Here is a 25,720-nt window from a genome sequence, read left to right as displayed (position 1 = left end):
AAGGATCCATTTCTGACTCCAGATATCACTGATACACTTTCTCAGAGTTAGGCAAAGGCAAAGAAAGGTGATTCTCCTATGTTGAAATAAACAGGATGAAAATGTTTATCCAGACCTTGCTTGCAAAGTAGTTCTTAACATTTAAAAAAAAAAATCATGGATGACATTTGTCATTTGATGACACAATGCATATTTTGGGATTTTAGTATGTGTGGATGTCAACTTAGGTTAAAACATGGTCAAATATCAAGAAAAAGCAGAATGGGTGAACATCTTAGGTGTGGGTCAAAATAGAGCAAGTAGAATACATAGTATAATTCTATTTGTAATATACATATGTAGATATGTTTTTTTGTGTGTAAAAATGCTTGAAAGCATGTACAATAAACCCGCAAGTCTCAGGACTGGGATGGAAAGGACTAAGGAGGGGGGTTATACTCTTTTTATTTTGACTTTTAAACTTAACTTCTTTATTGAGATAATTGACATATCACAAAATTCATCTTTAAAAGTGTACAAGTGGATTTTAGTTTATTCACGAGTTTTGCAACTGTTAGCACTATCTAAAGAACATGAAAAGAAGCTACTACCCATTAGCTGTCACTCCTCATTCCTGCCTCCCCTTTTGGTCACCGACAACAAACTTTCTATCCCTATGGATTTGCCTATTCTACATATTTTATACAAGGGGAATGATACAATATGTGGTCAGGGTTCATCTATGTTGTAGTATGTACCAGAACTTCATTCCCTCTTATTGCCAAATAATATTTCCTTGTATGGATATGACACATTTTATCTATTTACCAGCTGATAGATATTTACATTGTTTTCACTTTTTGACTGTTATGAATAATGCTGCTATGAACATTCATGTACAAGTTTCTGTGTGGACATGCATTTTTGTAAATTACTTTTTACTTAATATATTTTTATTGTTTGTGTTAAAATATATGTAAAACATGTATTTCTTTCATTTAAAAAATATACACAACTAAAAAATTTTAAAATGTGATGGAGAATACAGCTCATAATATCCACATACAACTTTTATTTTACAACGTAACTTGTATCTATTTTCTTTAGCTGGTTTCAAGAACTCTTTCTCTACAAGATTTGCTTTCAAAATGAAATACACTTGGCAATTTATATAGTAGCTCAACCTTTTTATTGAGCCCTGCTGTGTCTTACTACCAGACAGCCCTAAAATAGACTTGTCTTGATGGTATTCGCCAAGTGCAAGAGTGACACCTCCTTTGGTTTTAATTGCCTTAATTATTCACCTACGAGATCTCCTTGTTTCTTTCTTCCCACTCAAATAGCAATAATTTGTAGAGGAGTTTTCTCTTCTGAAAAACACAGTGACCTCATAATTCTTTAGTGTTTTGTTATATAGTTCCTTTTCTTTTATTTAAAACCTATTCAACTATTCAAAGCTTTAACAATATTTAAAAAGATATCAATATATAGTAAAGGTTGAACCTACCTAATGTTGGGGTTACATTTCTAAAAAGTACTTGGTGGTTGGCAAAATCATAACTGACAGGATGGAAAATTAGGGGTTATGAAAAACACATAAAAATGGCATTAAATGTATTTAAAATCTCATAGTAAATAAAAGCTCCAACAGCCACTATTTACTGTGGCCAAACTAAATCGTACCTAAATACAAATTCTGTGGATTTGAAATTTGGAGTAAAAATACAGTACTATTACTAAAATGTTAAAGCCATTGATAGGAGATATTTCTTTATTTCAACCCCCCGTAAATCTGGTTTAGATGGAATTCCACAGTCTGTCAATTCAATTACACTCTTCCCAATTCTTCAAATTCCAGCTCTCTTTTTTGCCAAACTCTCAGGAACCATGCCAACTCCCAGGTGAATCTACTTCTCCATGCTGCACCCAGCCATCCAGATGCACCACGGACAAAGCTGCAACTCCGGGAAGTGGGCTCTGCCCCCACCACAGCCTCCATAGGGACCTCAAGTTTTCCCGCAAGCGTCTTCCCTCTTGTTGGTGCATGGGTTATCAACCAGGAGCTTTGCAAAACTTCTTCATCTGATCTAACTCTGGCCTCCCCTATCTCTGCCCTCACTCTCAAGAGAGCTGAAGGACCAGAAGGGGCAGCGAAAGTACTGCAGTTTAAGACAGATTGAACGGGCTGAGTATGAAGACTTGGATGCTCTGGGAGCCAGCAGAGCAGAGAGACAGAACCAAGGCTCAGCGCCTGCGGTCCCAGGGCCTGAGTATGAGACTCAGTTGCTGACTAGTTTAGCGGCTTTGGGTAAAACACTCAGTAGTCCTGAGACCAACCTTCCTCAGACATGCGATCATATTGTCACTCTCTGAAAACTGTTTTGAGAAGCAAAATAAATTATAAGTGAATACTTTATAAACACTAAGCACCATACAAATAATATTTTAAATGATTTATATTTCCATCTTAAAGATACTGTCCTAAGGAAAAACAACTTCTATCACACTAGTTAAAATTTCAGAATTTTTATGTATTTTTAATGACAAAATTTTTGTCATATATGGTGTGATTCCATTTAGATAAACCTGAAAAATCATATGAATAAGCTATATTTAAAAAAATTTCCTTTAGATACATGATTTTGAAAATTTGACTGTGTTTTTGAAGGCATCATTTTATTTCATCTTTGAACTGAATGATTCCTACCATACCTTCGAGCTGTGTCTACCATTCTATGCTCTATTAATTGATAATAGTAGTCAATTGGAAAACTTTGTTTTTATATAACATACTTTCCAGTTTACTTTTCCCAGACCAGATATTACCTATATAAATTAAAGAAAATGGTTGTAGTGAATGTTTTGTTACCGATAGATACTATAAATTGCTTTTTGGTGCTGTCAACTCATCAGAGTCTTTTGTTAAATAAACAGTAAACATTGCAGAGTTAGCAAGTCCACCAAAAATAAGGGGCTAAGTAAATTAGGTGCTTTGCTCTGTGTCTTAAGTCATCACATCGACTGAAATCTTAAAATGCAGTGGAATACGGAATGAATTATTGTGGGCCCTGTTCTGGAGCATTTAATTATTAGTGACTTTGAAATGATAAATTTTTTTGGAGCCACATATGTCTCCCTCTATACATGAACTCTTGAAATTAGAGATCTGTTGAAATCAATTACCTTCGTGTTAATAGAACTGAAGCATCTAAACTATCAATATCTCTGTAAAATAATTATGCCATGTTCCTTGTGATTTAGAAAGAAATAAAGTTAAAACTGGTGGTTTCAATTAATTCTGTGACTGCCTTTTATGTTGGCAAGGAAGATCAAGCAGTCCTATGCTTTTTTTCAAAATGAGCCCACATTATTTATTTTGCTTTTACAATTCCCAAAATATGCTTGTTGCCAAGCATTCCACTTAAATGAATAAAGAGAAAGGGGAAAAAACTGTTTATTGTTCAAATTTTAGATGACTAAGGAAAAGCCTTACTGAATCTAGACTAATGTAATTGGCCTTAAATGTCAAAATGAGCTTGAACGTAATTAGAGGCAAAGCAGACATCAGAACGTTATGCTTATTCCAGCAGCAAATTACTTTAAGTAGACTCTGCACTTAAATATAATTTCAAGAGTAAAAGAAAAAAATGGCAGAAAACAGCAGAAGCACATTTGTAAAATCAGTGAATCTTTTTCTAGTTATGAAAATATATGTAGTTATGTCCAATCATCTCTTTCCTTGGCCATGCTTGGGTTAACTTTTATATATAATACCATAAATGACAATTAGACAAGATCTTGGATTTGTACAGTCTTCTAGGATTTCCTTTCAGCTAAGATTAAATGACCTGAGAACAGACACTGGGCCACCACTACCATGTGCATGGTACTTTCCAGCTCTCAAAGTAGTTAATTGTCCATTGTTTAAAATAATCTTAGCAATGACCCTGGGAAGTCGTTACTGTAGGTATAATAGCCCCCACTGCAGATGGGGAACTGAAGTGCACATGGCTTAAGTGATTAACTCCAGCTTATAGGTAGCAAATGGTGTTGCTTGGTATCTAGGCTAGGATTTATTGACTTCAAATTCCTGTTGTCCTTTTGGATATTGCAGGTAAAAGACATATTAAGATCTAATAATTGCTGATTCTTTCCCACTATCTCAATTTCTAAAACAGACAATAAACATGCCTGTTATCAGCCATATTTAAAATTTTTATCCTCTTTTTCTAGCACAGTACTGGGTATATACATTTGGAACTCCATATAATGCTCAAATTAATAATGAAAATAGATATCTCCAGTATTTTTATTCTTTGCTAAAATAAGCTCTACTCATTGACATTTTTACATATGAAAAAGACAGAACCTTTTCATTTTTTGGGAATCTAAAATTATAAAATATATTTTAATCATAAAAATATTTTAGCAATTTAAGACTTACATATTAAAGTTTCTATGTTTGAAACATTTATTTTCAGGGAAAATATCAAGATGAACTGAAGAAACTTATATTTTTCCGCTAACAATCTTTCATGCAGAGCATGATATTTTTAGTTGAAAGGTACACTTCCCACCGATTATGTTAAAATAATTTTGAAATGCAACCGTCTAGCTGACAGAACAAACAGCTGTGAAAATGAGACCTGGAGATTTATGCAAATAGGGAACTTCTGAATTAATTTTCTTCATAGAACAGACTGTCAAATTTCTTGGAGTATTTATGACCTACTTCTTAATTAGTGATTTTGCTAATGTCAGTCATATTAAATTTTTGTAATGTAAGAGATGCATTTCATTGGCAAATATGTGCTATAAAATTGCAGATGAGAGTTAATATTTTATTTTGGGTGCAATAATAATTTGGTAATATATACAAAATAGACAGCACTTCTAAAAACACAAATGTATGTCCTATTGATAAATAACTGAAGATTTATTAAGAAGACTTCTGTAGCTAAAATACCACAGAGTCTACACAGGAAATTTCACTGTGTTCTCTTAGTATCCATTTGAATTGTTTAAGGAAAAGATTTTTCTATTTAGCATTAAATAGAAAGCAGCTTTGATCAGGGAAATGGTTACATTTTTGCTTATTAAAATAAACCACACTTTTGACATGGAGTTTTCTGGCCTATTGTTTCCTCTTTTTATAAATGTGGAAATGCTGTTTTCTCTACTCATTTCTCTGCTCATTTCCTTGTGCCCAATAACAAGTGCACTTAATTTTTAAAGGTATCCCCCCCCCCGAGATTTTGTTAAATCTTGCCCAATTCCTGCCTTCCTTCCTTTCTGTATTTTTTTTATCATGTGAAAAACTATCCTGTGTAATCACCTTTGAGTTCTCATTTCTCTTCACTAAGTTCACACATGAAGAGCTTTACTGAAAATTATATGGTCTTTTCTATTACAAACATAAATTTCAAAGCCACACTTTTATTTTAATAGTGCTTCTTTTGTACTTCAATACTTGAAAATAAATTTGATAGCTGTTTACAAACAAATATTTAATCAAAATTATTAGACTTTAATAAGACTGATTTTACAAGTCAAAAATTAAAGTTAGCCTTTATATAAATACAACAATGTGTGTATATATATTTTTTCTTCTTTTAAAATTTTACCTATGCATGTGGCTTGCCCTTTTTTTAAAATTATTTTTTTCTGATGTGTAATTATAAATTAAGGTTTCATATCTATCTATATATTAACTCATCTGTTTCATTTTTTAAATTAAGGAGCCATTCACTGTAGAAAATTTGAAAACACCAAAATATATAAAGAATAAAATAAGTTAGTTATAATTCAAACAACAGGTTGTATTTTTTCAATAATTTGCTTTAGAATTTGAGCATCCTACCAGTTTTTTTTCTAGGCATATAGATGTACTGAAAATTAAATTCAGCTGCAAATGTAGTTTTTATTATACTTTTTTGGTTAATATTTTTTCATCACAATTTATCTCACTTATGACTTATGTTATTAATTATTCTGTAAAAATATAGCTTTGATAACTGCATAATATACCACTATATATCAAAATTTATTTAGTCATTCCATTATGCTTGGATAATAAAGTTGTTTCAAAATTTTCACAATAGCAAATAATGCAACAAAGAGCATTTTTTGAAGATCAGTCTCCATATGTACCTCTGATTATTTTCTTAGGGTAGATTTCTAGAAATGTAATTACAAGATCAAAGAGTAAAAATGTTTTTTTTGTGTTTTGATATATAATGAAAAACTGATTCCCAGAAAAGTTATACAAATTTTCACTGCCACATGCAATATATCAGGGTATCTTTGCTTTCTTGCCAGCAGTGTGCATTGTCATTAATCAAAACCAAAAATAACAAACCAGTCATGTCCATTTGACATTTCTTACTGACATAAACAGAAAGTGAAAGTTCCATTTCATATTTTCCTTTGTTTTAAAAAACATTTATGGTGACTATTTTTGACTTTTTTAAGATTTAAATTTATCTTTCTTTATAATTGATTTTATTTTTTTAGGGCTAGATGGTCCTTGACCATCCAAGATTAAAGATCATATCTTCTTTTTGTGTCTACATTTTCATACTTTAAATATCCTTGCTTTAATTTACCAGGAAGATATTTTGGCACACAGTATGAGGGGGCTCTAGTATTCCCAACTGGTTTATTAATAATTAGTCAATTAATCATTCATTGTGATACGTTCTTTGTTACATTGTTTTAATGAATATACATGTTTGCCATTCATCTGTCTGTTAACCTTAAATCATACTCTTTTAATTATTGTTAGCCTTATATGTTTTCTTGTTGTCCTTACCAATTTTTGGTGATGCTCCTCACTGCTTCTTTTTTTAAAACATCTATAATGTTCCTTCATAGAGTAATTTTGATGATTTCATTAGCTGTATGTGGCTATCTATGTATGTATATGTGTAACACTCCCACATATATATATCCAAATCTGTGCAAGGTTCTTACTGTAGGGGCCCACATATAAATTACTCACAACTGTTACCATTAGCAATAATGACTGCTGGAGAAATGTCATTCTATACGTAATCAGGAATAATTTTGCTTCTCTATGAATGAGTTTGTATCTTCTAATCACTATAGAACTTGAATGAACATGTTTATTTATCTATCTAAGTGTATATTTGCTAGAAAAATTAGAGTCCCATTTGTGCTCATACCCCAGGAAATGTGTATGCCTTCATGGTGAGCCTTTTGGGTTTTGGCTCTCATTTTTGGTTTCCATCTTAATTTTGGTTTTAATTTCCTTTTAGATTAATTATTTTAAATTTTGTTTAAATTTATTTGACCTGGCTATAATCCTTGTTGGAAACTTTATAGTCTGTTTAGAACAAGGGAAACTATAATAAACATTTCATTTATTGTTGAATTGGCAGCAACTATAAGATGAATATAATAATTGGTTTTTTTAATTTTTTTTTTTTTTTTGAGACAGAGTCTCACTTTTGTTGCCCGGGCTAGAGTGAGTGCCGTGGCATCAGCCTAGCTCACAGCAACCTCAAACTCCTGGGCTTAAGCGATCCTACTGCCTCAGCCTCCCGAGTAGCTGGGACTACAGGCATGCACCACCATGCCCGGCTAATTTTTTCTATATATATTTTTAGTTGGCCAGATAATGTTTATTTCTATTTTTAGTAGAGACGGGGCCTCGCTCAGGCTGGTCTCGAACTCCTGACCTTGAGCGATCCACCCGCCTCGGCCTCCCAGAGGGCTAAGGATTACAGGCGTGAGCCACCGCGCCCAGCCGAATATAATAATTTTTGTTTAGTTGAATAATGCATAAAATGTTCTTCACTCTCCAACATAGTATTGCCTTTCCTTTATTTTGCTGCACCTCTTTATAATCCCCTTATTGGTTTTACTTCCTTTTTTACTCAACCTGAAATGACTGGTTTATGTCAAGAGACAGGCAATATAACATTTGTCTAGACTAGTAACAGAATTCTCTTTTTGGTGGTTCATATTGATATGCACACCTTACTGCCAAATTTCTAGATTGTTTCTCACAGGAATTTAGCAAGTACATTTCTGTTCAATCGAGGTGGGATTTTTATCCTTTGCCCACTGCCTTTTTCTCTGGGCTTCTGAATTGATGGCATATGGAAAACTAAAATAACAAAAACAAGCAATAGCAAAAACAGCAGCAGGAATACTGCAGACCCAAGTCCGAAGTAGCTACCAGGGTTCTTTCTATATCCAGTCCCCACCTGCCCTGCTTTTCCCCACTTTTGTGTTGCACAATATAAGATTATAGGATGCAGCCTATTAGCTTCCACTTGCTTAGGGGCTCCCGTCCTCTCCTCCACCCTATCTGCACACACATGCGCTCAGCCACGAGCACACTCACATATGCTTTATCTCATTGTGTTTCCTGGAAATTAAGGTTTTAAAATTGATTATAGAGAAGATGTTACAGACAGTCCTCTGCAGAGGGTAGGCAGCTTAGTCTTTTTGTTTACTAAGACTCTGGGTGTTATATCCAAGGAGTGTATATCGAAGGGAAAGAATGAATCTATCAGTCATTAAATGGTCCTCTGTTTAGTTCCATATATAAAATATTAATAGTTAGTGGTAAGTTATTTCAGATTCTAGCAATAATTTGGCAGTTTGTCTTATTTGTCTGTAATATGTATTTTTTAACCTTTCGCATTTTTGTGGAAAGTTGAAAAAGACTGATTAAAAAGAATATTCCAGCTGGAATTGGGGACTATTTTTAACATTTTAAACTTTCTATATAACACAGAAAACTGAATACCCACTATTCAGTTAATTCTCCAATCATTCATTGAGAGATTCTTGTATTTTGGGAGTTCTGACTGTTGCTCAGAATTCGGCACGTCATACTAACAAGTTGGCCTTCTATGCCATTTAAGAACGACACTTCGCTGCTACTATTAATACTTGCCAAGTGCCTGTTATGTGGCAGGTACAGTGCTAACTAGTTTGCCTCTATGAGCTCCTTTAACCTTCCTAATAATCCTTTAGATTATGTTTTTATTGATGAGGAATTTTAGGTAGCCATGAGACTCTGACTACTGTGTCTGACTATAGATTGTATTTTTTGTAGGCAAGACTGAACAAAACATTTAATAATACAGTCACGTTTTCATCAGTGAAAACATACTTAAAGAAGGTCATCTTGATTTAGACATTAGTATTTCTCATTAATCACGTTCATTTATTTTTGAAGATGGTACGAGGGAGTAGACTGATTATTGAAATTATGTTAATGTAATATGGAAATTAATAGTAGCAAAACTGCAAATAAGATAAGTAGTGGAAAACCATCAAATATGATGAGGTGTAAAGAAAGGTCCTCCCCAAAAGAATACATTTCTGGGGTTAGAGATTGGAAAATAGGGATGCTTTACGCAAGGGAAGTAATTCTAGTAATTGCAGTTCAGTGGACCAATGATACCAATACACAACAGGAAAAGACAACCATCTTTGTGATTCATGGGACATTAAAATCATCCTCTAAAAAGAAGTGCACAGGATGTTATTTTATCACCATGCCACTGATGAGTCACCACAAAAATAAATTTAAATAGGAGCAAATAAAACAAACCCAGCTTAATGTTACAGGGGAAAAGAAATAAAGAAAGTTAATTTTAGAGGAATTTTTGGGGAGACAGTTTCAATAAACTATATCATGGCATTACTTTAAAATAAGACAAACTACTAGTTTCCATTGCAGAGTCATGTCCAGACATGGATAACAGTCTGGCCTAAAGCTTCAGACAGGACTCACTTTATGAGACTGTGAAAGATTTGGTACAGTAATGGTCTCACAGAAAAGAAAAATAAAAAATTATCTCCAAAGAATGCCTGAAATTTATCATCTGGTCATAAAATTTTGTCGTTGGTCAATAAAAAGGAATTTTGTTCAATGAAAATACTCCCTCGGAGAAATAACATTTCTTCCGGTGTAACCTTCCTCAAAATAGCTCTTCTACTATTCTCTAAGAAAATAAAATAAGACAAATAAATCTTCAATGGCTGCCCTCTGTTACGATTCCAACCACTGTTAAGACCCTCCATGGTCTGGCTCCTACTCTCCACTGCACACTGCCTTTGTGACATGTCCTTCCACGCCCTGTGACACTCCATGTCTCTTATTTACTCATTTGTTTTTCCTCAAATGGAATGTCCACAGCTAACACCATTACCCAAACCCTTACCTACTGAAATCATATTCATTCCTAAAGATAACTCTTCATAAAGCTTTGCAGACCCCTACCCTGGAAGCAATCTTTCCTGTTTTTAAAATGAGATGATATTTGGAAGCACAGGGCTAGGCACATAGGAAGTTCCCAGGAGTTTTAAATACTGTGCAGGACATCTTTGACAGTACTTTAGAACTGAGTACATCTATTGTAGCATGTGTCACCTTTTGGTTTATTTGAGATCTTTCTTATGTTTTCTACTATAGGATCAGGTATTTGAGCTCTTGTGTAGGTTGACTATGCTATAGTTAAGGAGGGCAATTAGTACATTTGTCCATGTCTGTATGTCTCCATTGCATAAAGAATGTTGATAGAATTATGAACAACAACAAAATAGGCACATGATTTATTTAGTCTTCACTGTAAGTGGATGTATCAGATATTTTGAGAAAAATGATTTTCAATGGTATAGCAGATCAGGGGTGCATAAAGATGAGGGTATGAGACACAAAGAGGAGATAATATCCTTAATCTAAATAAAGGCAAAAAAAATGTGACACTGTGGATATGAAGGCAAACATTGGGGTGGCCTGCCTCAGGTTTTGCTTATATATAAAAAAAAAGTCTATCCATCTGAAAGAGAGTCAATAGTGTGCTTTTTCCCCCTTCTTCTCAAAAATTTATTAGTGGACTTCAATTTTTGATCATATATGGAAAAAATGACTTTTAAGACTCCAGGAAATTCTGGATAAAATGCAACAAACATCCTTTTAAAACCTGAGTTAACATCCCAAGAAAATAATGAAAACTCAAGGGACCAAAAAGTAAGAAGCAGTCGAGAAAAGTCAACTTCCCTAGAGAATTTATGATCTCTGCTAGACTTTGGTTTTTCATGCTGTGTCAGGCATATGGGACAAAGTCATGGACCCTTGAAAGGTGGAGATTGCTAACTGAGATACTTGAGTAAAGCTGTATAGTTATTGGGCTTAACCCTTAGAGAGAAGGTTGATCACAGAACACAGTCAATGGCAAAAAGAGAGCTTGTGTGTCTTGACCTGGGCACTCACATATGGAACCCTATTATGATATAGCAGCACTGCAAGACCATGGGAATGGACACACTAGTCAATAAATGGTACCGTGGCAATTGGTTATCCAAATGGAAATAAAATAAAATTGTTCCTTATCTCACAGTGGCCACAAAATCAATTCAGGCTAACTGTAGAGCTAAATGTTTCAAGCAAAACAAAGCCTGACCAGACCAAGTGTGGCTGAGTTGTGAAGTAGAGAACACTCTCATTACTGCTGATGGCAGATCAACTGGTAAAACTACTTTGAAATACAAATTTATCAATATGTGTTAGAGTTGAAGATATGTTAATTCTCATACCGAGCAACTCTATTCATAGCTACATACCCTAAGAAATTATTTCACATGTGCATAAATCAATGTGCAATGTTCAGGGCAGCACTGTTTAGATTCACAAAATTTAGAAACAAACACAAACACCTGGATGTATTAGTTCTCTACTGATGTGTAACAAATTGCCACAAATTTAGCAGCTTACAACACCCATTTGTTATCTCAGTTTCTGTAGGTTGTAAGCATGGGCATGCTGTAACTGTGTCTCTGCTCAAAGTCTCAAAAGGTTGCAATTAAGGTGTTGGCTGGGCTTCAGTTTCATCTGGAGCTTGGGGGTCTTCTTCCAACCTCATCTGGGTTGTTATCTGAATTTAGTTCCTTCTGGTTGTAGGATTGAGGGTCCTGCCCACCTAGCCCTCCACAACAGGGCAGCTTCTTTAAAGCCAACAGAAGACCCTTTCTTGCTTTGAATTTCTCTCTTCAAGAAGGGCGCAGTACCTCTAAGTCAGTTCCACCCAAGGTGATCTCCTTTTTGATTGACTCAACATTAAATAATTATCAACTTATTCCCAGGTGTGAAAGTCTATCACATTTATAAGTGCTTCCCATACCCAAGGGTAGGGGACTATGCAGGGTATGTACACTAGGGGGCAGATATCCTGGGGGACATCTTAGAACTCGCCTACCACATAGGTGAATGACAATAAGTTGTGCTGTGTTTATATAAACAGTACGCGACATATAATACCTTTTATATACATTTGTAAAATTGCATTTTGTACAGCAATCATAAAAAATAAAATACAGGTCCATGTACTCATTTAGGCAAATCTCATAAACATTATGTTGAGCGATAAAAGCAATTAGCAGAAGAAATAGTGCAGTGTAAGACCATATGAGGCAAGTTTAAATTATGCAAAAGATATGCAATTTTCAGTTGATGTCTGTATATGCACTAAAAGGGTAAAGATATCTACTAAGATCATAAACATCAAATTCAGAAGAGTGGTTTCTTGCAGGAGAGAGTGAGAGGGGAGTGATCAGAGAGGCCCAAGGTCCTCAGATCTATTGCTAATGATGTGGTTTTTAAGCTGGGTGTGTGGACACAGAGGAATATGTTTTATATTCTTTATATCTTTTTGCATGTCAAATACTTCATGACAAAATTTAAAATATATGGAAGATAAAACAATAAAATAAAAATTAATAAAGATTTCATCAATATTAATTGAACTAGTACTTTTGAAGATAAACCCTGAATTTATTAAAAATGTAATCCTACTCTCTAACTACATCTGACAAATAAGGAAAAAAATTGAGGAGGAAGTAGTTTCTCCAAATGTCTCAGTAATTCTTTCAGTACAACTAAAAGCATAATTAGTCATTTGGGTGGTGACAGGAAATGGAAACGGTAATTCAGTATTTTGCAGCATTTATTACTTATATAGTACAATAGCTCTTTTGGACATGATCTTAGTGCAAATTCAATATAGGAAATAATCAGCATTTAGAGAATGCAAATTAAGAAAACCTGTATCAAATAAATATTAAAATTCAAGTACTTTGGTTATGGAGGGTAGTATACTATTTATAAATAAAAACTATTCCCATTTGTATAACTGCAAAACAAAGGAAGCCTTTTTATTATTATTTTCCTGGGAAATTAGAAGGAATAAAATTATAGAGCTAGTTGAAGATGTACAGTGAATGTTTACTACATTTATTTTAGTAACTTAGAGGCAGCTGGCTTTATATAGCAACTGGAGGGAAAAACTGAGTGGAACCTTAGTGAAACTGCTTACAAGCTTTCATCGGGCCATTACAGGAAACCAGGCAACTTGTTTTTGTTTTTATTACAGAAAGACTGTGGTTGCTCTTGCTTGTGCCAGTCTGTCTTATGACCTTTACAGGCTGTTCCATCACGAAAAGTTAATCTAAATTGTATTCACACCGCAATGTATTCATCCCAACAAAACAGGAACTGTTGCATATTACAGCAGGATTTGATGTTACTTGTTATTTCCATTTGGCAGTGTATCTGTTTGGTCCAAACTAGAATAGAAAGTTTGAGAAAGCTTGAGACGATCTTCAAAGTTGTTTTATTGAATTCTATCAACATATCATTCTTTTTTCTCCTCATTGAAAAAATTCAAGCACCTCTTCTCCATCTCGTGGCATTGTCTGCTGAGGTCCTCCTAGCGCCATGTCAGTGCTCTGGAAGGCAGGAGGAATGCACAGGGCATCCAGCCCCAAAACACCTGTAGACCAGGAAAGGTGGTAAGACCTGTGTGTGCGTGTTCTTGGTATATGACAGAAAGTGACCAGTGCAGCAAAAATAGGGAGAGCAGGAACTTACAGCTGCTCTACTCTATGCCTGGCCCTATGCTGGCTGCTTTGCAGGTACCTATTTGGGCATCTTGGGAAGAAGCTGGGCCCAGATGCTTCTGGTGAGAGGAATTAAACACCAGGTCTCTTTCTACTGCATGTCTATTTCCACACCCTGTTTGCACAGGGTATAAAGGAGCTTTGGAGACAGAGATGAGAGAGAGAAATCTTGTCTAGGTTTTGGATCTGACCATTGTAGTGTTTTTAATGGTTGTCTTCCCAACATTCGTTTCTTGCTATGTAATTAATCCAAGCCAATCATTTTAATTCCAGCCATCTTGCCAGGGAGTAGGAATGACCATGTTACTCAATCCTGCCAATGAGAGATGACAGAAAACTTGCTGGGGAAAGAATGACACTGAGAAAGATTTTCTTGCTGCTAAGAAGCATACCTTGGAAGACAGGACCCAGTTATCACTCTAGATATTATCATGAAGCCTGGAAATGTTACATCCGTTTTGCTAACACACAAAGACAACACAGGGGAAAGGCGACTGTATTAGTTTGCTAGGGCTGCTATAACAAAGTGCCATAAACCTGGTGGCTTACCACCACAGAAATTTATTGTCTCTCCGTTGCAGAGTCTAGAAGTCTGAAATCAAAGTGTTGGCAGGGCTATGCTCTCTCTGATGGCTCCAGGAGGAAATCTTGCTTTGGTCTTCTAGCTCCAGGTGTGTGCCAGCATTCCTTGGTGTTGCTTGGTTTGCAGACACCACTCCAACCACATGGCCATCTCCTGTGTGTCTTCACATAGTCTTCCTCCTACGCATACCTGTCTGGGTCCAAATAGCCCCTTTTCATAAAAGCATCAGTCCTATTGGATCAGGGTCTACCCTAACAACCTCATTTTAACTTCATTACCTCTAGCCCAAATAAAGTCCTACTTTGAGATACTGGAAGTTAGGACTTCAACACTTGTTTTAGGGGGGGACACTAACAATCCAAACAACAATAAAGGGAATTTCAGTAAAAGATCCAGTCCTGACTTGCTGAAATCCACCTAATCTCTTGAATTTTGTGAGATTAATTTCCTTACTGTTTAAGTCAGTTGGACTCGTGTTTTCTGTAACTTGCAGCCAAAGCATTTGCAACAGAATTAGGCAGAGATTTCTGGCTGGATAAGGGGCAATGGCAGGGGATAATGAGGGCCCTGGAGGAAGGAACAATAATGGAAAAACGAGTCTGTCAAGTTGACCCTGGTAGAGTATGTAAGAGATGTTTGGGTTGGTTCAGCATTGTCATTCCTTCTCCATTCGAAAACCTATTCACTAGCTGTCTCCTGGAACATCCTTTCACCCGTCTCATGTGTTGGATCTTCTTCGGCAAATGCTGCTTAAGCTTTTGGACATGGAGTGCCAGGTGCAGGCCTGGGATCCTGACAAGATCCTTACCATCATCATAGGCTACGCCCCAACAACGTTAATGCCTCATGCACCTTCTTGATTTTTTTAAGTCCTCCAGGAAGTTTGTGATGAACTAGTTCAGGTGATTTCCTTCCAGGTATGGATTGACAATAATATTTTTATTCTTGGAACTCAATAAATATTTCTTGAAGAATAAGCCACTTTCCAGGACACATGTGAGCCTAACGGATGAGAGTTAGTAGGAACAGCAGACAACTATAAGTTCAGTTTTCAAGCTGTGTAGCTTTAGGTGGGATACCCAAACTCTCTAAACTTTCATTTTAAAAATGAGTAAAGCTCAGACAAATGAAATGTCACCCAAGACCACATACCAAGTCAACAGTGCTTAAGCATCATTCCAAAATCTATGTATTTTCCCATTAGCTAATACAGGAAGAAGGAAGAAGAGTAGTAAATAAATGAACTGAATAGGTAACCTGAAAGTTCCTTGGGCTGCAGTAGCTTGTGAACACTCAGGTCAAATTTCCGCAGGCTTTGACGATTGGCTTCCTGTGTGTGTATTTGCACAGCCTCACTTCCCTTTAGGATCCTCCTACTATTTCAGGAGGTGCCTGGGTCTTCCACATGTGGGGTCACCATCAGAGGGTCACTGCACTGGGTGGTCACTTAGAGTACCAGGCTGCTGTTTTCTCTGCTGTCCCTCCACTACTCCAGGATTCTCTTCTTGGAATCTCGACAGGGAAATTAACTGCCTCTACGTGTCCATCCTCTTAGAGGGATTGCACAGTGGGTCGCTGGAGCCCAAGATACCATCTGGTCTAATCAAACCAGTTTTTAGTTTTACGTCTAGCCCTATTTTCCTAGAGAGTATACACCACCTGGGTGGCTGAGTCAAGATCAGGTTGGAGAAGCAGCCACAGAAAAATTATTTCCCTGGCACCAACACTGATTCTACTTTGCCAAACCAGGTCCTCCGGCCTCTGCCTGGCCCCTCCTTTCTTCAGGGCGAGCGCTCTCCCTAAGTCTCACAAGTGCTTCCACAGTCTGTACATGTTGCTGTCTGTACATGTTGTTGGTTGCCAGCCTCCAAGACTGCCTGGACTAAAGTCAAGATAATACATACAATTGCTGATTTTTTTTTCCCTTTCTAAAAAAAAATTTGTATAAATTTAAGGGTTACAAGTGCAATTTTGTTACATGGATAAATTCCATAGTGGTAAAGTCTGAGCTTTTAGTGTACCTATCCCCTGGATAATACCCATTGTACCCATTAAGGCATTTCTCATCATCCACCTCCTACCCCCAACCCTTCCGGGTCTCCAATTTCTATCAGTTCACACTTTATGTCCATGTGTACACATTATTTAGCTACCATTTATAAGTGAGAACATGTGATATTTGTCTTTCTGTGTCTGACTTGTTTCATTTAAGATGATGGGCTCTAGTTCCATCCATGTTGCTATAAAAGGGATGGTTTCATTTTTTTTATGGCTGAATAGCACACATTTGCTTTATCCACTCATCAGTTGATAGACATTTAGGTTGATTCTATATCTTTGCTATTGTGTATAGTGGTGCAATAAACATACAAGTGCAGGAATCTTTTTGACATAATGATTTCTTTTGCTTTGGGTAGATGCCCAGTAGTGGGATTGCTGGATTGAATAGTAGTTCTATTTTTAGTTCTTTAAGAAATCTCCATACTGTTTTCCACAGAGGTTGTACTAATTTACATTTCTACCAGTGGTGTATAAGTGCTCCTTTTCTCTGCATCCTCACCAACATCTGTTATTTCTTGTCTTTTAAAAAATAGCTATTGTGACTGATGTAAGATGAAATCTCATTGTGGTTTTAATTTGCATTTCTCTGATGATCAGTGATGTTGAGCATTTTTTATTTTCTTTTTTTTTTGTTGGCCATTATATGTCTTCTTCTGAAAAATGTCTCTTCATGTCCTTTTCTCACTTTTAAATGGGATTATTTGTTTTGTTGTTGTTGTGGAGTTTGAGTTCCTTGCAAATTCTGGATATTAGTCCCCTGTCAGATGCATAGTTTGCAAATATTTTTTCCTACTCCTCAGGTTGTCTGTTCACTCTGTTGATTATTTCTTTTGCTGTGCAGAAGCTTTTTAGTTTAATTAAGTCCCATGTGTCTATTTTTATCTTCATTGCTTGTGCTTTTGAGGCCTTAGTTATGAATTCTTTGCCTAGACTAATGTCCAGAAGAGTTTTCCCTAGGTTTTCTTCTAGTATTATTATAGTTTCAGGCTTACATTTGAAATCTTTAATCAATCTTGAGTTGATATTTGTGTATGGTGAGATATAGGGATCCACTTTCATTCTTTTGCATATAGCAATACAATTTTCCCAGCACCATTTATTATAAAGGGTGTCCTTTTCCCAGCGAATGTTCTTGTTGATTTGGTAAAAGATCAGTTGGCTGTAGATATGTGGTGTTATTTCTGGGTTCTCTATTCTGCTCATTGACATATGTGTCTATTTTTAGTTTCGGTTACTGTAGCCTTGTGGTATAATTTGAAGTCAGGTAATGTGATGCCTCTAGTTTTGTTCTTTTTGCTTACGATTGCTTTGGATATTTGGGCTCTTTTCTTGGTTTCATATGAATTTTAGTACTGTTTTTCTAATTCTGTAAAAAAATGGTGCTGCTATTTTTGTGGGGATTGCATTGAATCTGTAGATTGCTTTGGGCAGTATGGTCATTTCAATGATATTAATTCTTCTAATCCACGAGCATGAGATGTTTTTTCATTTGTTTGTGTCATCTACAGTTCCTTTTATCAGTGTTTTGTAGTTCTCCTTATAGAGATCTTTCACCTCCTTGGTTGAATATGCTCTTAAATTTTTTTGTAGCTATTTTAAATGGAATTGCCATCTTCATTTGGTTCTTAGATTGATTGTTACTAGTTTATGGAAATGCTACTGGTTTTGGTAGATTGATTTTATATCCTGAAACTTTACTGAATTCATTGATCAAATCCAAGAGTTTTTTGGTGGTATCATTAGGCTTTTCTAGGTATAAGATCACATCAATCATATCATCAGTAAACAAGGATAATTGACTTCCTCTTTTCCAATCTGGATGCCTTTTATTTCTTTCTCTTGCCTGATTGCTCTGGCTAGGTCTTCTAGTACTATGTTGAATAGTAGTGGTAAAAATGGGCAACTTTGTCTTGTTCCCATTCTTAGAGAGAATGCTTTCAACTTTTCCCTGTTCAGTACAATGTTGGCTGTATATGGCCTTTATTATTTCAAGGTATGTTCCTTCTATGCCTAGTTTGTTCAAGTTTTTATCATGAAGGGATACTGAATTTTATCAAATGCTTATTTTGAGTCTATTGAGATGATCACATGGTTTCTGTCCTTAATTCTATTTATGTGATGTATCATATTTATTGATCTGCATATGTCGAACCATCATTGCATCCCTTGTATAAAACCCACTTAATAATGGTGTATTATATTTTTGCTGTGCTGTTAGATTCACTTTGGTGGAATTTTGTTGAGGATTTGTCTATGCTCATAAATATCAGAGCAGAATTAAATGAAATAGAGACAAAAATTACAAAAGATAAATGAAACAAAAAGTTGGTTCTTCAAAAATATAAACCAGATTGATAAACCACTAGCTATATTAACCAAAAGGTCCAAATAAAATCAGCAATGAAAAATGAGGCATTGCAACTGATACCACAGAAATACAAAAGATCATCAGAGACTATTATGAACAACTATATGCTCACAAACTAGAAAACCTAGAGGAAATGGATAAAACATATAACCTCCCAAGATTGAACCAGGAAAAACAGAACAGACCAATAATGATAGCAAGATTGAATCAGTAACAAAAAAATCTTCCTCTTCTCCCCTGAAAAAGGCCAAGACCAGACAGATTCACAATCAAATTATACCAAACAAACAAAGAAGAATGAGTAACAATCCTTCTGAAACTGTTCCAAAAAATAGAGGAGAGAATCCCCCCTAATTCATTCTGTAAGGTCAGTATCACCCTGATAACCACAACCATACAAGGACACAATAGAAAAATAAAACTACAGACCAATATCCCTGATGAACACAGACGCGATTGTTGATTTTTAAAGTTTCTATTTTACTTTTGGATATATCATGTGGTTTTTCCTACAGACAATTTGTTCTAATGTGCTGTGCTTTGGCTAGCACTGTAATTAACCAACCTACCTCACGCACTCAGCCACTGGATAATTAGGAAGATGTCCTCAAGAGAAGGGAGGGGAATGAGACCCATGGAGCAGTCTCTGGAAGGAAATCTAGCATTGACTGTAATATGTTTTTAATCATCTTTTCTGCTGATTCTCTATCAGGCAAGTACTATCCATCGGTGATGCTTTATTTGGTTAGGAATGCTAATGACTCCTTTTTGCAATTGTAATTTTTAAAAATATTCCTTGTAAAATTTGATTATTTTTCAGGGATTTAACTTTTAATTACATTGATGTGCAAAGGAAAATCTACTTCTAGTCACTTCACATGCTCAGGCTGTCACCATTGTCATCTGCTGAATAACTGATTAGGGGGCCTCAGAGCTGCCGAGCTGCTTTCATTAAGACGGTCAAAGTAATCAGGCAAAAAGGCACAATTGAGTAATTGGAGATCTGAAAATGTAATGCTACTTGATTACTGTTATGGCTGGAAAATGGCAAAGCTAGAGGGGCTAAGTCAGGGCTGGATCTAAAAAGCAGCTTTGTCTTTTATACAGAAAATAATATGACCAATTTCAAATGCATTATATAGAGTATAGCCTAGCCTTTTAAAAAAGGCTTTCTAAACCCAGGTGTTTCATTTTTGTGTATTATTTCGTAGACACATGTGGGAGAAAAATACCATTTTTACTTATATCTTGGATGTGAAAAAAATAAAGCCTTTAAAGAATAATTTGTCCAGAGTCACACAGCTAGAAAGTGATGGAGCACTGATGCAAAATCTGACCTGGACAGCAAGAAAAGTACAGACTCTTAAGTGCGATGCTTTTCATACAGGCCCACGGCCCCTATTCACTCTTCACAACTCCAAAATTCAAAAATTTCTGAAAATACTCAAGGCTGTTTTTTTGTAGTTTATTTAGTGGCAAAATCTAATCTGACCTAAGACTTATGTACTCCCTTTATGTATCCTTCTTTTTCTGAAGGTTGATGTTTTGCTACTGAAATATTAACGTGTTGATGACAAGGTGATGATTCAGATGACTCCGGAGGGGGGGGTGGGTGGTGACCTTACCCTTCTATTGTAGGGCTACTTGGAAAATTCGGAACTCCAAAGAGGTTTTGGGTAAGGGACATAAAATCAGGGAGGTGAAGTGAGAGGAAACGGTAAAAGATGAAGTTAAGATATGACATTAAGATAAAATTGGGTAGATAAAGAACAGAATTGGGGTGGATTTTTTTCTTTTAGGATCCCCCATGCCTGGAACAATGGCTGACTCTTTGTGGGCCTTCAGTAACATGTGCTGAATTAAACTGGACTGAAAGAGGAACCATGACAAAAACAATCTCTGTGTTCCCGTGTGGGATACAGGATATCGTTACCTGCTCTGTTTATTTACCCAGTGAGGGCGCAGTGAGGGGACAGGCCCAGAGGAGGTGGGCTTAACGACGTCACTGCCATCCTTGCTTGTACACTTCCCTCTCTGGAGGAAGAGCTGCCCCTCCAGGCCACCATCCTATATATGATCCTTCAGGCCCCACCGCAGGCAATGACAAGGCCTTGCCTGGCAGGCCTCGAGGGGGAAAGCTGCCTCCACACCCCAGACTTGGTGCACAGCCAGGGCACAGCAGTTTTCAGGGGGGAGCTGCACTCAAGGACTCAGCCCCTCTCCCTGCCAGGCCAGCGGCTCCTGGGTACAGCTGCAGTCTCAGCCCAGGTGCCTGCACTCAGAGGCCTCCTGACTGGGGGCCCAGCCCAGGCACTTGTCTCCATCCTGCCTCAGATGTTTCCCACTCCCAGCCCTTTCCCCCTTCTGTCCTGCCTCCCGGGTCCATGAAGGCGCAGGCGCCTTTTCTGCAGGACCGCCCAGCAGTGGAAAGATCCCCTCCCCCCACGCCTGCGCTGACCCACCTGACTCCACCTCACCTTCACCCAGAGGTGTGGGTGGGAAACGTGGAGTACTAACAGTGATGTCCACTTTTGCCTCTTGTGTGTACCATCACAGTAAGCAAATAATGGCTTGATGGTGACTTTCAGCTTGGCTTGCTGTCCTAAGGACCACCCCGACCCCTGGCAGCTCGGCATCTGTCCCGATGCCCTGGATACGGACCCTTGCCACCGTCCTCTTGATCTCACACATCTCTACCCTCACCCTCCACTTGCTCTCGCTCATCAGCATTTAACCATGATCACACTTTCATCCAACTTAAAAGATCCTGGCCTTATGTCCTCCCTTTACAATTGATTTAAGAATCAGTGGTAAGTTCTGCAACTTTTAAGTTCTGGAACAAGAAAGTGCTCCTCTCAGACCTTGGGCACATGCTGTCCCTGTGGCTGGGACACTGTTCCCTTATACCTCATTTGGCTGCATCCAGCTGTGCTTCAGTAGCCATCTGTTCTTGCAGGCCTCCCTGGGCTTTTCCACTCTTGGTTGTGAACCTTACCCCTGGGTCCCCAGAGCACTCGGGCCTGCCTTCACTGAGGCAGTTTTGCCTCATGTTACTTACTGGTTACTCCTCTCAACTGAGAATTTCTTGAGGACTGGGAACTTAAGTTGTGTTTATGTCCCCAGAATCCTCAAAACTGCCTCTTTGTAGACACACAACAAATGCTTGGCAATGTGTGAATGAAGACTCTGGATTATAAAAGGATGAATTCCAACACTGGTAGCTAAAGTAACAAATTTAGCACAAGATTTTAAAAATATAACCCAAGCTATATTAGTCTATCCATTATAAGTACAGACCCTTTTGCTGTCAAAGCTTAACTTTAAAAAATATATGTTGTTTTTACTCCAAGATTATTCTTCCCATATAATTGACCACACCATTTCAATTTATGGTGAACATACATACATATATATGTATGTATTCTTTGTCTTGGTCATTATTTTGTTTTTTATGTTTCTGAGTCCACATGGAGTTATATTTCAGGATCCTTCTTGGATAGGGGATGTATCTTCTACATGAGTTCTGTTTGGGGATCAGTTGATTTTTAACTTCCTATTTAGCCTAAGCGAATTCTAACAAAAAAGCAGAGGTATGAACTAGATGATCTCCTGAAGACATTCCAGATCTGAAGAGTCCATAAATTTTGTTATATTGAAAATCAAAAGATTCCTTCTAGATTGTGCCTGACAAAAAAATATATGAACTATAAAACAGATTAAAAATGTTAACTCTCACAAACACAAAAACAGAAACTTTATTTTAAAATTCTGCCATATTTTAGTTTATAGGTGCTAAGAACCCTAGCTTTCAGGTTTCAACTATCTATTAGGTCATTTCTAGAACTTTAGAATTGATGTATAATTTCACAATGCTGAAAATATGCTCAAACACCTGCACCCTGTAGAAGAGATGATTTTAAATATTAAAATTTAATTATCCCAAGTTATCAAAAATATGGCAATACTTCTGAACCACTGCTCATGCGAAATTACTTTGATGTTAATCATTATTACCAAAATAAGAATAATGGATTAAACTGACTGCATTTTAAAATTCTTACCCTTGGAAATGTTGTAAATCTGTCCAGTTCTTCCACAAAGCAGAACATCTGCAAACTAATTGCTGACATAACAATCAAGAGGCTGGCAGTAAATACAACCAAACTCCCAAGCTTTTTTCCAGGACCAAATATCTTGTACACAAAGTCCTCTAATGCAGGTGAAATCTTAATCAGCCGAACTACCCGAAGAACCTATCATGAGAGAGAAAAGCATACATACGTGATAATTTATTTACACTGAATCTTAAATAAGTTCATATGAAAACATAGTGCTTTTATAGTGCTTTATGAAAATCACATTTATCCATTTGAGCATTTAGTGACTAAAAACAATAATGTAATAACTGAGCCATAGGTTTAGCTCAGTGCCTGCCAGATAGCAAGAACTCAATAAATCCCAAATGAATGGATGAACGAAAATGGTGGTAACTAAGTGTTTTAACACATTATGTGATTACTCAAAATAATAACTAGCATATATTGTTCAAATAAAGTTGATATCTCTCTAATGGTCAAATATGTAAGAAAACCATTGACTCAATACAGGTTGAGCATCCCTAATCCAAAAATCTGAAATATGAAATGCTCTAGCATCTGAAACTTTTTGAGCTCCAACATGATATCACAAGTGGAAAATTCTACAGCTGACACCTTTGCTTTCTTTTTTTAAAATTTTATTTCAAAATATTATGGGGGTACAAATGTTTTGGTTACATAAATTTCTTTTGTACCATTTTAAAGTTGTAAGTGTGTCCATCACCCAGATAGTGTGCATTGTACCCTTTAGGTGTGAATTTACCCATACCCTCCTCACCCCTCCCACCTGCTTGATTTGTCATGAATGTTATTACCATATGTGCATATAAATGTTGATGGATTAGTTTCAGTTTCATGGTGAGTACATGTGGTGTTTGTTTTTCCATTCTTGTGATACTTCATTTAGAATGGTCTCCAGTTCCAATCCCATCAATACATGAGTGGATTAATAAAATGTGGTACATGTACACCTTTGCTTTCTGATGGTTCAGTGTACACAGACTATTTCATGCACAAAATTATTTAAAAATTGTATAAAATTACCTTCAGATTATGTGTATAAGGTATATATGAAACATAAATAAATTTCATGTTTAGACTTGGGTCTCATCCCCAGGATATCTCATTATATTCAAAATTCAAAAAAATCAAATAAATTTCACATTTATACTTACGTTTCATCCTCAAGATATCTCATTATGTATATGTAAATATTCCAAAATTTGAAAAAATCCAAAATCCAAACCACTTCTGGTCCTAAGCATTTTGGATAAGGGATACTCAACTTTTATTAGTTATATTCATTGTCTCATAAAATAAACCTTCCCAGGTATGATTATACATTCATAAAAAATGAAAAAAACCCAAAACTTCTATCAAGTAATCTTTTCTTCTGGCTGAAACTACTACCCCAATATCCATTTTCTTATTTCTTCCTTTAAATAACAGAACTTCCTCAATTTTAGCCTACCAGGTAGCCACGTAGGGCAATAAACCACACTTTTCAGTCTCCCTTGCAGCTCGGTGTCTACAGTGAATTATGTTCAGACCTATGGGATATGAAAGGAAGTGACCTATATGATGTTTGGTACATTAAGTTAAACTTGCCCTGGGTACTCTTTTTATACTTTTCTCTGGGCTTGAAATGGAAATGACTGGAGTAGCCCCTTTGGACAAGAAACAGAAGCCCTGCATGGAATGTGACAGGTCTCATCCTACCCAACAGGCTGGCTTCCCGAACGACCATGTGCAGGAGAGAAACCTATTTTCCCTGGGATGCCCAGCATGACTGCAGAAAAACAAACTTCTATTTTATATAAGCCTTATATTTTTGGATCTTCCTTATACCTGTCTAACATTATATAAATAAATATATAAGATGTATATATATAGAGATTTTTTGCATGTATATATTTGCAAAAAATGCACTGACCACTAATTAATAAATTCATTCACTCATTCATTTAATACTAATTTATTAGGTGCCAAACATTGTGTTAGACAAATATAATTCAATGACTATTATTACAGAGGGAGTATAATAGAAAGACACAGCTCTTAAGAGGATATTTATATGATTAAATGGTATAAATTAATATATAATTAAAAGCTGAAATATACAGTATGGAAAAATACCACTTTTCATTAAGTCTATGATGTCATCATTTTTAATGTACCTCTAAGAAATAAAAAATACTGTCAATTAAAGTAGAATATACCACTAATTATAAAACAGATTCCAAATTCGGAAATATGAAAATAGGAAAATTGTGTTCTTGGCATAAATTAAATATGGTATGTACAATGGTAGTGCAAGATGGTTTAATATCAATAATAGATTAAGTATTCTGTGAAAGATGAATAGTGTATTTGCAATACAGTAAGGAACAGGAAATGTATTTTAAAAACTAGATTTTTAATTTTTACATGTACAAAATGACACATTTGCTTTTGTCTTTCCAGCATCCTTAGCTTCCTCCTCTTCCTGATTTTCCTTTGGCAAATCATGCCTACTCCACTCTTAGTCCCTGGGGTCCAGGAGGGACTCCCCAACTCTCATCATCCAGACCTTGCCAGAGTCACCTGGGTCATCTTTGTGGGACTTTTGCTGAACACCTCTAATAAGCAGTGTCCTAATTTTTAACCCCAGCGGGCACTGCTGTAAGAACCGTGTAGCCTTGAGCTTCTGGAGCC

General features: G+C 36.2%; 1 protein-coding gene across 2 annotated transcripts in view; it reads right to left on the bottom strand.

Moving 5' to 3' along the window:
• The window catches only part of NALCN (sodium leak channel, non-selective), a 320,738-nt gene that overhangs the window by 127,242 nt on the left and 167,776 nt on the right, over window positions 1-25,720 (bottom strand). For both annotated transcript variants that reach the window (XM_045567531.1, XM_045567532.1), the window contains one exon: window positions 22,991-23,182. In XM_045567531.1, the coding sequence (XP_045423487.1) occupies window positions 22,991-23,182 (192 nt within the window). The remainder of the gene's footprint in view (window positions 1-22,990; window positions 23,183-25,720) is intronic.

The sequence above is a fragment of the Lemur catta genome, chromosome 13 (assembly GCF_020740605.2).
Source record: "Lemur catta isolate mLemCat1 chromosome 13, mLemCat1.pri, whole genome shotgun sequence".
NCBI lineage: Eukaryota > Metazoa > Chordata > Mammalia > Primates > Lemuridae > Lemur > Lemur catta.
Note: the sequence above shows the minus strand (reverse complement) of the source record. Positions and strands in the feature narration are given on the sequence as shown.